Here is a 13,340-nt window from a genome sequence, read left to right as displayed (position 1 = left end):
GACAAGACGGCTTAGAGAAAATGCTCAGAAAATCGAAAGCAAAGAGGATGCGGGCAGGTGGAGGAGTGAACAGGTTAGGGTGGGAGATGGAAATTGGCAGCGAGTTGCTATGAACCCTTTCTAGACTCTGAAACCAATGCCACGAGAAAAAAGTGAATCCTAGGTATTTGCTCTGGATTCAGAGGGATTCCTCCGTGACTCCTGCAAAGTCCTGGAAATAGCGATTCCCTGAGCTGCGTGGGTTTAAACTCTTCCTGGGATTGCGCATCAAGGGCGGCTTCCGGAAGGGGCTAGGCATCTGGTCCAGGACTGAAAAGAGGTTGGCAAAATGAGCCCCAGGTATTTCCACGTTACCGGTTCCCCCAAAGCCGGAGGGGGAAAGGCTCAGAGAAAACACGGCGTCCAGAAGGACATGTTAATCTAAAAGTTTATAAATTAAAGGGAAAAAAATACAACGAATAGAGCTTCCAAATTTCACAAATCTTTTAAAAGTTAATACTCTAGTTGAGTGCACAGTGCCCTTAAGTAGGCGAAAAGCGGCGAGGTTGACATGAGGTTGACAAGATCACCTGTCTTAGGGGCAGGGACAGGGATAGGAGAATCCTGGGTCAGGACGCAAGAGTCGCGGAGGGTGGACAGTAGAGACAGAGCGTCCAGCGGCCAAATTGCGGAGGACGCCAAGGAAAGGCTGGTCAAGGATATTCACATTGAATACAAAAATAACCGTCATTTGAATACAAACAACTGAAAAGTGCTACAAGTTTTAACCGCCTTTAAAAAAATAAAAGAAAGAAAGGAAAGTCTGAGAAGGGCTCCTGGGTTTGCTTTCTTCTGGTTCAGGGGCTCCCAGGAGCTCCCCGTGTTGGTCGCAGCCCTGGACCTCCGAGAGGGAAGATGCGGGGCAGTTGCCCTGCCCTGTGCTCAGAGGCTCCGTTCTATACATTCAGCACCCAATCGGGCGCCCCCACCCGAGCTGTGACACCAGGGAGGGGTGGGGCGGAGGGCCCGTAAACCAAACCCTTCACGTTTCAATGAACCCCTAGCCTGGGGCTCCCTGGGGCTGCCAGGGTTCTGCACCCCTTTGTAACAAATGCAATTTCCAAAAATAATAGATATGTAGATACACATAGATTGGTAGCATGGATACCATGAACTAGTGTGGCCTAGCGCACGAAGCTCCCAGCAGGCCTGAAATTCTGGGATTCAGGCTATGTGGTCTCCAGGAGTTCTCTCCGCTCTGGGGAAAAGCCATCCCCAGGCAGACACAATCCAAATTCAACATTGTGGTGGTAATAAATAATGTCCAAGGGCTTCCAGGCAGGTGAGAGGGAAACAGGGCCTCTAGGTCACCGGATGCCTCTGTTCAAACCAGAAAAAGGTGCCCCCCTCTGGGTAGACCCAGTCCCACAGCCAGGGCAAACGTCCTGGAGACAGGGCTGGATTTCATCTTCCACTTGTCTCTTCGGCGGCGGGGCGCCATTGTGCAGGGCACAACCTGCGCAGCCATCAGCGCCCGTCCGGAGCTGGGGCGCGGGGATCTTCCGTTGCCTCACCCCAGGCCGGCTCACTGGGTGCCCGCAGCAGCTGCGCAAGTGGAGAGTGCCCAGCCGGGGAGGCAGTAGTAAGGGTAATAGTAGGAGGGCTGCAGAGGCAGCAGCGAGGGTGGCCGCAGCACCTCTCCGGGCAGGTACTGTCTCTGGTCGTCGCGCACCAGCACTTTTACCGCCACCTTCTTGGCAGCGGGCGCCGAGGCCAGCAGGTCGGCGGCCATCTGCCGGCGCTTGGTCTTGTAGCGACGGTTTTGGAACCAGATCTTCACCTGCGTCTCGGTGAGCTTCAGCGACGCGGCCAGGTCTGCGCGCTCCGGCCCGGACAGGTAGCGCTGGTGGTTGAAGCGCCGCTCTAATTCGAAGACCTGCGCGTGGGAGAAGGCGGCGCGCGAACGTTTCTTGCGCGGCTTGGGCGCCGCGGGCTCCTCCTCCTCTTCCGCGCCGCCCGCCGGCCCTCCGCCGCCGCTGCCTCCGCACAGCACGGGCACGCGTGCGCCTCCCGTGCCAACACCATCATCCTCGGCCCTCGGGCTGCGGTCGCCTGCGGACCCAGTGGGAACAGAAACAAGAGACTGTCAGTGCCGCAGAGGGGTGAGATCGAGCCTTAATTAGGGGGCGGGTGGGGGGCGGAAATACACTTTGATCTTGCCCGAGTGGTGGGGAGGGCCTGGAAACTGCGGGTCCAGGAGACAAGTCTTAGAACCCCATGCCACTCACTTCCTGCATTTAGTCTTTTTCTGAGCGGGCAACTGGACTAAGCCGCTGTATGAACTCTGGGCGGCCGAGATCCAGCTCCCTGCCCTCTCTGGGCCCCAGGATCCCCTCAGCAACAATGGGGCATTGGGCCTGAGCATCCTCGCAAGACTTCTCCGCTCTAAGCGTTGAGCCCTGGGGTTATAGATGGCGTTTCAGACTCCCACCTCGGGCTCACCCGCCTCCCCACACTCACGCTCACACACGCATCGTCGCAGCACACACGTGTTGGCTGCACGCAAAGGGAAAGTGGGGAGACGGATCCTGGAGACTGAAGTATGCGGAGTCTTACGTCCCATCCACCCGGAACTGTGGGAAGGCTGTGGCAATAGAATGCGCCAAGGCCATGGGTAGGCTTCTCCCTCTGTCTTCAAAAGGCAATGAAAGGAGAGCTGAGGACTGAGGGTAAAGGGGCTGTCCCTGCTTTAAGTCCTTGGACCCTAACCTGACGCCAGGTCCCCTGCTTCCCCGCTCTCCCGTAGCACCCTAGCAGAGAGGTCCAGCACTGCCTTGGGCAGATACTATTTGCTTGTAGCCAGCGTGAGGCCTACAGCATTGTCCAACCGACAGGGGTCTTTCTGACCCAGTGACAAGCCAGCTCGTGGCTGAGGAGGTCCCTCTTCCCCAAGAGTCTGGGATGACCTAATCAAGCCCATCTGCCTTCAGTTGGCCTCGGGGTTTGCCTCCAGCTCCTGAGTCCTCAGCCCAGAGCAGCTCTCCCTGCCCTGGGGTCTGGGAAAGCGAAATAAGCCCTCCTTCCAAAGCTCGGGCTTGGTTGGCCTCGGGCCCACTTGAAGGTATCCTTCGCTACATATCTTTGGACGTTGGGCCGGGCTCTGGGACCTCGAGCTAGGTGCGTTTCTGATCTCTGGGCCAGGGCCAGGGCACTGGCTACCCGAGGTCTCTGGGCCCTTCGCTCTTCCCTTTCACTGACTTTCGGGATTTGGAGACAGACTCAGCCGAAGGCACTGGCGATGGGCTCAAAGCCAGGGAGCAGTGGTTCTCTCCCAGCCTAGTCTAAAGCACACTGCCCCTGGACGTCTGAGGCTTCACCGCAGGACGCAGGGTTCCGAGGAGTTTCTCGGTTCTCTTTCGGGATCAGTTGTTGGAGGGTTAGAACAGTCCGTGCCAGCGCGCAGAACTTAGGGTCTTGACCAGCCCGGGGGGCCCCAGGGTGGCCCCACCCCCCTCGGCGTGGTTGCCTTCCTTGCCCAACCCCTCAGCTGGGCCCCCTTCCCCGTGAAGCCTTAGCAGACCTGAGACGCTGGCCGACATCTCACTGTCGCTCCGGCCCGCGGCTTCCTCCTCCAGGTCCTTGGCGGCGGGCAGCTCGCAGACCGGCTGGCCGAGGCCGAGGGTCCCCCCAGCACGGCAGGCCCCGCTGGCCCCCGGCGCGTCCGCGCAGCGCCGCCCACCCTCGTTCTCCTCGCTCATCGCAGAGTCCGAGTCCCAGCCGCCCGGGCTCTCCGCGGTCCGCCCCACAGCCGTTCTGGTCCCGGCAGGCGACGCCAGCAGAGAGTCCTCGGCGCCCCCCAGCGCGCCCGCGTCTGTCTCCCCAAAGAGCCGCCAGCAACAGACAGCGGGCGCCGAAGCCACTGCCACTGCCGTGCCCCCGAGTACCGGGCGCCCCTCCGGCGCGGGCAACCCTCCGCGCTCCTCTTTCTTGTTAAGGATCGCCTGGATGGAGAAGGGCGTCAAGGTGTTGGCGCCGCGCACAGCCATCTGCGCCGCGGGCCGGAGCGGCCGGGCGGGCGGCTGGGGCGCGGGGCAGCTCTGAGCTGGATGAAGCGCGCGGGCCGCCGCAGCGCGAGTGAGCCCCGCGCGCGAGGCCCCTGCAGCCCACTCCTGCGCTGCCCAGCAGCCTCCGCCCCCCTCTGGCCCCGGATCAGCGCCGACCCTCACCCCCACTTCCGAGGCCCACCGCACCCGGAGACCCCCTCCCCCCAATCCAGCGCCAGACGCTCTCCTTTCGCAGCTCAGCTGGATTATCTCATCGCCTCGCGCCCTTAGGGGCGGGCCGGGGTCTGCCCCTCGGAGGATGTGGGGGGAGGATCAGCGAAGCCCCTCCGCGGCTGCAGTCCCCTCCTGAGCGCCTCCGGGGCGCACGGCCCGAGTCACTTTTCTTTGCGCCTCTGTCTCTTCCCCTTCTGCAGGATTTCTCTCCAGGCTCGTCCTCTCCTTTTTCTGTTGGGCCGGCTCTTCCGGAGCCCACCCCCGGCAGCGGCGGCGGCGGCGGCAACAACGACCGCGGCCTCTGGATTCCGACAGACGCGGGGGCACCTTTTTACCCCCTGCCCTGGTTTTATCTGTTTCTTCTCTCTTTCCTTCCCCAGCGTTCCACCGTACCCCCCTCCCGTCCGGGTGTCATTCCTCACTTCTGAGTGACAGCCTCAGGCCACGCCCCTCCACTGGGCTGTCCCGGGCGCTCCTGGCCGCCCATTGGTTGGCTCCCGCTGGGCGACGTTGCCTAGAACAGACAAAACTGGGCACGTTGCGCGGAGAAAGTCAGGGTCTGACTTAACCCCTTTCCTCCCAAGCCTAGTCCTCGAAGCATCCATCCTCCAGCAACAGGGAGGCTCACCCACCTAGACAAACTGTCCAAGAAAACTTGCTTCTTACTTCTACAGATGTTATCTGCCTATTTTAGCACTTTTATGGAACACGATATTTAGTTGAGTTAGATGGCGACGGGGGGACCCAAGATAACGCAGTTCTGTAAATAGCGCGCATAGTTTCTGTTCTCTAGGAAGGTTTACGAGTTCGAAGAACAAAATGTTGCTTCTTTTCCCCTTACAGTTTCTCGGCTTCCTCACTGTTAATTCTTTCCTCTGAAATAATCAGTTAATTAAAATCACTCTAGATATATTTTTCTTTCCTCTCCGGATTTTATTTGACTCAATTTCTATAGAGGAATTAAAAAGAAAAAGATGGTACAGATAGAACTAAAGTTAGGCGAGAAATTGGAAGGCATCTTTGGGAGAGTTTCTGGAAATTGCGCGATCATTTCCCTGGGTGGTCAATGCTGAATTTACTTGGAGTTTGTTAAATTTTACACCAAGAAGAAAATGAAAAAAATCAACTTGTTCTTTATTCTGTTACTGGTGAGTTGAATAAGATTAGAAAAAGATACGTTTTTGTTTAAAAGACTATCTGGGAATTACCATAGAAAAGATCCCCACCTAATGACAGTAATGCTCTTAAAAAAAGAGTTATGCATTGTTTTACGTAGTAGAAGGAGACAAGCTAAGAAACACAAATATTGTGGGTATATCAAAACATTTGTTACTTATTTATGTTATTTATTTTCAAATAAAAAGTTTGCTCAAGGAACATACTTTACTGTCTTCCATAGTTTTACCAAAGGTTTGACTTAAAACCAAATACACAATTCGAACCATTAAGTAAGTTTAGAGAACCGTGATTTTAATTTAGTAAATTGCTGGGATTGGTGTTTTTGGTGCCACTAAAACAAATGACATTCGCTCTTGCAGCTTTCTTTTTGGTGGTTCTTGTTCTGCACCGCAGGATGAAATGCACACGCTAGCTGTAGTTTTCAGGGTCTGTGTGTGTGGGGGGGGGAGTCTTCACAGCATCTGTATTTTCTAGCATTTCAGCCACGTGATGCTCTTTTGCATCCAAAATACACTACAGTGCAGGCTCTGTAGTGTATTTGGGGGAAAAACTCACCCTTGAAGAGGTCATTGCCCTTTTACAGCTCTTTACAGGCTACTTCAGTTTTGAGGGAAAGTGTTTAAATTTGGTGTCAGTAGGCGGCAAGTATAAGGAACTGGACGCCCTTCAGGCCCGATGGGGAACAGAACAGAAAGCTTACGAGGTTTCAGAAGAAAGCTCTTCTTTCCTTCCTCCCGCTGACCTTCATTTATCCTCTAAATTATCCCCCTCTCCCACCACCCTATACAATTTGTTGTTACTCTCTTGGGGCGAGCTGAGGAGATTGATTGACACAGGTCGCTCAGAAGATGAGAAACGGGCAGGTGTGAACTGTGTGTCCCTTTGTGGGGTTAGGACTTGGTGTGGACAAACTGAATGAGTCTGGACACACAGGCAGGCAGAGATGCTTGGAGGTTGAATGATTGAGTATGAGAGTAAGTTTGGGGGAGTTATACAAATACTTGAAATATAATCACCACTTACCCCAACTTTTTTTTAAAAAAAGGAACCCCAAATCAAAGTAGAATATACTCTTTGCCACAAACTTGGGCAGAGGTTTTCGAAGCTTAGAAAAATGCGGTTTGGTGATTTTGAGTTGTCCGGAGTGAGTGAGTGAGTGAGTGAGTGAGTGTGTGTGTGTGTGTATGTGTGTGTGTGTGTGTGTGTATGTGTGTGTGTGTGTGTGTGTTTGTGTGCGCGCGCGCCGAGAGTGTAAGAAAGTGGCCGCTTTCCGAGTCTTCAGGAGGCGCACAGCGAGGGAGGCTCGTGTCATCTCGGGCAACTGCAGCGGTTAGTCAACCTCTAGGTCTGGGGAATGACTGCAGGCAGGGCCGGGAGTAGGGTGTTGGAGGAGAGTAAACACACCGGTCTGGAATCACCACTAGAAGCTGCACCTAATAAAGGATTGAGTGGTAATGAAAAGGCTTTGGGGCCAGAGAGCGGAGGTGGTCTGATGCACCGAGATTTCCTCGGGTACCTGCAGAGTCGAGGCTGGCGAGTGGGGGTGTGTAGCGAGGACTCAGCAGGTCACCGCATATCGCAGGGCTGCAGATAGGTGGGAACAGGGGCGCGTCCACGGGGGCGCGCCGGGGCCGGGTTTCCAGCCCATCGAGGGCGATTTGCTCCGGACATAACCGCGAGCTCCGGGAACCCGCGGCTGCCGCAAGCGTCTGAGGTTCGGTCGGCGCGGTTCTCCGGCCTGGTCCCGCCCCGAGAATCTGCGGAGCCGGGGAGCCCCCGCTGCCGGCCAGTCTTCGAGGAGGCACGCTCCGCGTTGGTGCCTTCTTCCCCGACCCCGCGCCCAGCTATTTCCCAGTCTTCTCCCCTCCCTTTCCGTCTTCCATCCTCCACCTCCTCTTCCTCCTTTGCAGTCTGGTTCCTGCGCGCCCCCTACGTGCCGCGCCCTCCAGCCCCCGGGACAGCCTAGAGCCGCAAGGCTGCCGGGAGGTGAGGCTTCCGCGGGCCTCGGCGGAGCGCAGAATTGGGGTGGGAGAGCCGAGGGGGCCGGATGGGGCGCGCGCCGCAAGCTGCTGCGCACACTCCCGCGCCCTCCGGTCCCGAGTCCGCTGGGATTTTCCGGTGGGGTCCCGCACGCCGGGCGCCTGCCGCCCTCCACCTGCGCCCTGGGCTCGGGGAGGAGAACGCCTCCTGTGCCCAGAGCAGCCTGAGAGCGACCGCCACAGGCTGCTTTGCAATGGGAGGCCACGCGGGTTTCTCAGACGCCGACGGCCTTGACCGGAGTCACCTGCTGTCTCTGGACCACGGTTTCCAGTCCTTAAAAACGAAGGTTTGTACCCGGTGCCCTCTGAGGCCGTTGCTGAACTGCGCGAGCTGGCAGGCGGAGAGGGGACGCGGTGCCAGCTCGCCTCGCGGGAGCCAGATCTAGGCAGGCCGCGCCTAGGACTTAACGTCTCTCCCCATGCGCAAGCTCTTGTGGGCACTCTTAAGCATCCGAAGCATCTCGAGCGTCAAGCTATCCGCCACTTTCCCGCCAGCAGACACTGACACCTGGGTTTCTGAGTCATCTGTTTCCAGACCCCACCAGAATTTTTCACGCACATGGTCCAGGTGTATCAGACCATTATTATGGGCCAAGGTAATTTTATATTTAAATAAATGTTATGCACCAGCAATCTGCCAGGAGCTACAGCTTACTGTTTTATTTAATCACTCTGAGGGTGGAGTGAGTAGAAAACATTATTATTCCCATTTTACAGATGAAGAAACTGAGACCCATGGAATTTAAATGACTTCAGCATTAGTAAGCAGCTAAATCAGGATTCAAATCTGACTTCGTCTCATGACACCCAGTTGGATTTTCTACCCTAAACTTTTTTCCTCATAAACCTGCACATTTATTCTAATTAAATGTTTCTCATCGTTTTCCTTACTTATTTCTATGTGATGCATTCATCAGAAAAGGAACTTAAAACTTAAGGAAATCAAAGATTCAGGCAGGCAAATCTAACGATTTTTTCTGTTTCGTACTTTTGAAAATAAAAGAATGCTAAGGCCTGAGGATCTGACCCTAAACCTTGTTATGTAGAAAGAAACACACCATTATTACGATAATCGATAAACTAAACCGTGTGTAGAGGGAGACAGGCAGGTGTTGGAAGCTCGTTGAGTTCCGAAGTATGGGGACCTGGGGTATGCTCGAGGCTCTGAGATGCTGCCATACATCCCCACGGAAGACGTTTTCCCTTTGGAGCTTAGTTTTCGTACCTGTAAAAAGCCAGCGTTGGCAATCACCTCTCAGGTTTAAAAAGAAATGTTCAGACTCCCGAACCGGCCTGGATACAGTGGAGGACGAGCGCCACCTAGCGGGCACCCCTGCGGGATGTGTAGGTACCGATGTAGAGAAGTAGTGTGGTAAGTAGAGCCAAAAAGAGGACGTTGGTTTATGAAACGGAGTATTTCCCTCCAAGCTTTGTTTCCACAATCTCATGTTCTCAGGGGTATAGTATCGAAGGTTTTCCATGTTAAAAAGCTCACCCAGACACAGTCTGGATCCCCAGTGAAGATGCCCCTCACTCTAGGGCAGGGAGAGAAGATTGGGCGGTTGCAGGGGGATCCCAGAACCCTACTGGCCTGACACCTGCTGGATTCCTCTCTGCTGGCTCCGCGGGCTGTCCCGGGCGCGAACTGGATCCAGGCACCCGCCGAATGGCTGTTTAGGGTCCAGGCAGTCTGCGTGATTTACTGGAGCCGTAGACAGGCCCTTCAGTGTTTTCAGAAATTGACTTCTTCATGAGACTAATCGGAGTATCTCACCCTAAACGTTGGCAAGCTCAGGCATTGCAAACAAGCCTGTCTTGTCTCTCATGTCTTGTTTTTTCCATTTGGGTTGTCAGTTAGACAGTAGGTGAATGAATGATGGTGCTCTTGGGGATGGGGTGGCGTGAAGGAGGAAAAGCAGGTTTGCGTGGACAAAGGGGAAGATGCTATCTGCTGTTCCTTGTACTGAGTTTGCTTGTGAAGTACTAAGAAGGTCTTCTGAATTTATTGTATTTCTGTCTCTAAGTAACTATCCCGGGGGTCCCTCATGATGTTATGCCAGATTCCCCTTGCAAAATTTCCCAACCAATTTCCCTACGGTAGTCTCTTCCTGTTGTTCATCTGTATTGAACAAGAACTTCCTGAGTGCTTACTGTATCTCAGGTACTGTTCGAGGCTCTGGGGCTCCCGGCCCGGTAAGGCACTATTCTAGTAGAGAAGTGCCACCAAGAAACAAATGCCTACGTAAAGCAGTGGGCAAAGCATCAGGTGTGAGCTCTCTGAAGAAAATTAGAGCAGAGCAGTGTGACAGAGGGTGATTTGGGGCTATTTTTCAAATTTAAATTTTATTTTTTATTTAGGTTTTTATTAAAGTATAGTTGTTGTATTAGTTGCAGGTGTACAACATAGTGATTTGATATTTGTATACATTATACTCCATTTAAAGTTATTATAAAATATTGGTCCTATTCCCTGTGCTGTATGATACATCCTTGTTGCTAACTTATTTTATACGTAGCAGTTTGTACCTATTAATCCCCTACCTCTGTCTCCCTCCTCCCCCCACCCTCTCTCCATTGGTGACCACTAGTTTGTTCTCTGTTGGTCTGATATTGTTATATTCATTTGTTTGTTTTATTTTTCAGATTCCACATGTAAGTTATAATGTACAGTATTTGTCTTTCTCAGTCTGACTTATTTCACTAAGCACAATGCCCTCCAAGTCCATCTTTGTTGTTGCAAATGGCAAAATTTCATTCTTTTTTATGACTGAGCAGTATTCCACTTTGTGTATATGTGTGTGTGTGTGTGTATACACACACACACACACATATATATATCACATCTCCTGTATCCATTCATCTGTTGATGGACACTTGGGTTGCTTCTGTATCTTGACTATTGTAAATAATGCTGCTATGAACATTGGGGTGCATGTAACTTTTCAAATTAGTGTTTTCATTTTCTTTGAATATATACCCAGGAGTGGAATTGCCGGATCATATAGTAGTTCTATTTTTAATTATATGAGGAACTTCCATACTGTCTTCCATAGTGGCTGCACCAGTTTACCTTCCCACCAACAATGTGTGAGGGTTTCCTTTTCCACACATCCTCGCCAGCACTTGTTATTTGTTGTCTTTTCGATGATGGCCCTTCTGACAGGTGTGAGGTGATAGCTCATTGTTGTTCTCATTTGCATTTCTCTGATGATGCTGAACATTTTTTCACATGCCTGTTGGCCACTTGCATGTCTTCTCTAGAAAAATGTCTGTTCAGTTCTTTTTGCCCAATTTTTAATTGGGTCATTTGTTTTTTTTGATATTGAGCTGTATGAGTTGTTTATATATTTTGAATATTAACCCCTTTGTCCACCATATAATTTGTAAATATTTTCTCCCATTCAGTGGGTTGTCGAGGTTTACTTTTATTTTAAATCATTTTTATTGATATATATATTTGACACATAATATTGCATAATTTTTCTATTTAACTACAGTTTATTTACAATATTTGTTACTTGCAGGTGTACAGCTTCAGATTCTCTTCCATGGGTTATTACAAGATACCAAATATAATTTCCTGTGCTATACGGTAAATAACTGTATAAATTTGAAGTGTACGACATGTTGAGTTGGTACATTTGCATCTTGCTATAGGATTGCCCTTAGCACTTCTAGCATGTCACGTATCTATCACTTCTTTTCAGTGGTTGGAATAACTAAGATCTAATCTCCTAGCAAGTCTGGTGATTATAATACAGTATTGTCGTCTCTGTTCCCTATATGGTGCATTAGATCTCTAGTGCTCGTTTACTATTCATTGCATCTGTCTTGTCCCTCTTAAACTTCTGTCCTGTTCCCCCTCTCACCCCCTGATAATCACATTTACTGCAAAAGATTCATCTTTAGAGAGAGGATACTAGAATATGTTTCTATGTTGGTTTAAATCATCCAATGGAGAAGACAATTGATAATGCAGGAGAGAGGAGAAAACGGTAAAGCCCTTGAGAAGTGAAAGGGGTTGGTTTTTGGTAAAGATAATGATACAAATGCTTATAGGCTATCACAGGGGTTATCACAGTGACTGACAAGGAAGTGATGATAACCACGGTTGGCATTTACTGAACACATACTGAGATGCAGGGCCTGTTCAGATGGTTAACATTTATTACTGTATTTAATTCTCTCAACAAGTGTGAGGCAAGCTGAGCACAGAGAGTGGGGCAGGGAGGACTAGAGGGGTAGGGAGAAGGTGAGAAAAGCCATTTAAGACAATGGGAAGGGAAGAATTCAGGGTCATAAGGTAGAACAGCTGAGCAGGATTGAGGGTGTATTTGAGATTCACATCCATGACCTAAAAGTGTGACCATTTATCACAGGTGTGTGCTTTTCTCCAGCACAGGGTGGGTGGACAGTTGGGCAACTCAGGGTTGGGACATTGCTGGGCCACTAACAAGAGCAGCCTGGGATTTAAGGCTGTTTGCAAAGGAGGGTTTACAATCGGGGAACCATGGAACCTAAGCTGGGTCAGGGCAAAAATAATGACACAAGGAAAGTGGTAGATTTAGGATCAATGAATTAGAAGTCCTGAAAGTGTGAACACTTGCTGGAGTCTGAGTATTAGGGATATGAGTTGGAAAGAGGAGTGGTCACAGATTTGGGTACCAAGTCAAGTTTCAGAGGTCCTCTGGTATCCGTGACCCCAAGCTCCATGGTGATAGCGGGGGCTGGAAGCACTGATTCCTGGAGGTGCTGCCTCACTTCCCCAGCTCCTAACACACCAAGTGACTCGCTGATGTCCCTCTGAAACCCCTCCGAACCTTCACCCCTGTTCCTCCCACCTGTGTGCCGTCTGGCCCATGCCTCTCTGTGGAGATCCCACTGACCCACCAGGTCTGGGAAAGAACATGGAAACAGGAAAAAGTGCTATTTTAAAAAGCTACTGTTCTCTACCCGCCAGGCTCAGCTCACATATTATATTCCTTTAGTCTTAAATCCTTCTGGAGTCTCCCACCCCTACGTGTTGTGACCTTTTCCTGCTGGAAACAAGGAAACTCACTACCTTAGAATGATTTGTCAGTGCTCCCCCTCCCCCCACCGCACAGACCTGAGCAGCTTGTCTTTAATTAAACTGACTCATCCGGGCAAGTTGCCACCCAGTGATGATAAACAAAGAAGTGCCATTCAAAAGAGTGGCTTTTTAGAGTAGAGTTTCCTAAATTACAGCCCTTTCATACCCCCTTTTCATGTTTTTGCCCTCTGTGTGTTTCCATCTGTAGTCTCTATTTACTTAATACCTTTATTTAAATGACTACCTTTTAAACTTGGAAAAACACCTCACTTTTAAAAGAACCTTCATATAAATAACATATAGATAATATATATATGTTTGGATATAAATATACATATGGAGCATCAATAACCTCTTACCAAATGTAATCTTTAAAAAAAATGCATATAGAATGCTGAGAAAACAGTATTAGTAAACTAGCTGTGTATACTAGGATGCTGAAGGCTCTGGGCCTGGGACTGGCTCTCTGTTATAAGGACACATTGACAAGAGCTGCAGAATTGTTACAGCTCACTAGCACCAACCAGACCTCCTCTCTGACATGTTAGAAAGACTAGAAGAGAACTAACTCAAAAGAAATGTGTAGGCAAGTTTCCCTAAAGACGTACGCCAGAATGCTCATAGCCTCAGTTTCCAGTTTCCAAAAACCCGGAAACTACCCAAATGCTCATGAAGAGTAAGATAAGTCTCAATTTCATTCCTGGACATATATCCACGGAAAACACTAATTCAAAAAGATACTCGCACACCAATGTTCATAGCAGTACTATTTACAGTAGCCAAGACATGAAGGCA

At 50.9% G+C, this 13,340-nt stretch overlaps 1 protein-coding gene across 2 annotated transcripts; it reads right to left on the bottom strand.

The window, feature by feature from the left end:
• Positions 1-409: 409 nt before the first annotated feature.
• On the bottom strand, positions 410-5,434 carry NKX3-2 (NK3 homeobox 2). Of its 2 annotated transcripts, XM_074350219.1 has the most exons (3): positions 3,560-5,434; positions 2,500-2,667; positions 410-2,091 (listed from the first exon to the last, which is right to left on the bottom strand). In XM_074350219.1, exons 1-3 carry the CDS (start codon positions 4,023-4,025, stop codon positions 1,565-1,567), a joined length of 1,161 nt encoding a protein of 386 aa, XP_074206320.1. In that variant the 5' UTR covers positions 4,026-5,434; the 3' UTR covers positions 410-1,564. The 2 variants fall into 2 exon arrangements, with proteins under 2 accessions (XP_074206320.1, XP_010971296.2); XM_010972994.3 differs by lacking the exon at positions 2,500-2,667 and having other exon boundaries at positions 3,560-4,725.
• Between the last annotated feature and the right edge of the window lie 7,906 nt (positions 5,435-13,340).

The sequence above is a fragment of the Camelus bactrianus genome, chromosome 2 (assembly GCF_048773025.1).
Source record: "Camelus bactrianus isolate YW-2024 breed Bactrian camel chromosome 2, ASM4877302v1, whole genome shotgun sequence".
Classification (NCBI taxonomy): Eukaryota; Metazoa; Chordata; class Mammalia; order Artiodactyla; family Camelidae; genus Camelus; species Camelus bactrianus.
Note: the sequence above shows the minus strand (reverse complement) of the source record. Positions and strands in the feature narration are given on the sequence as shown.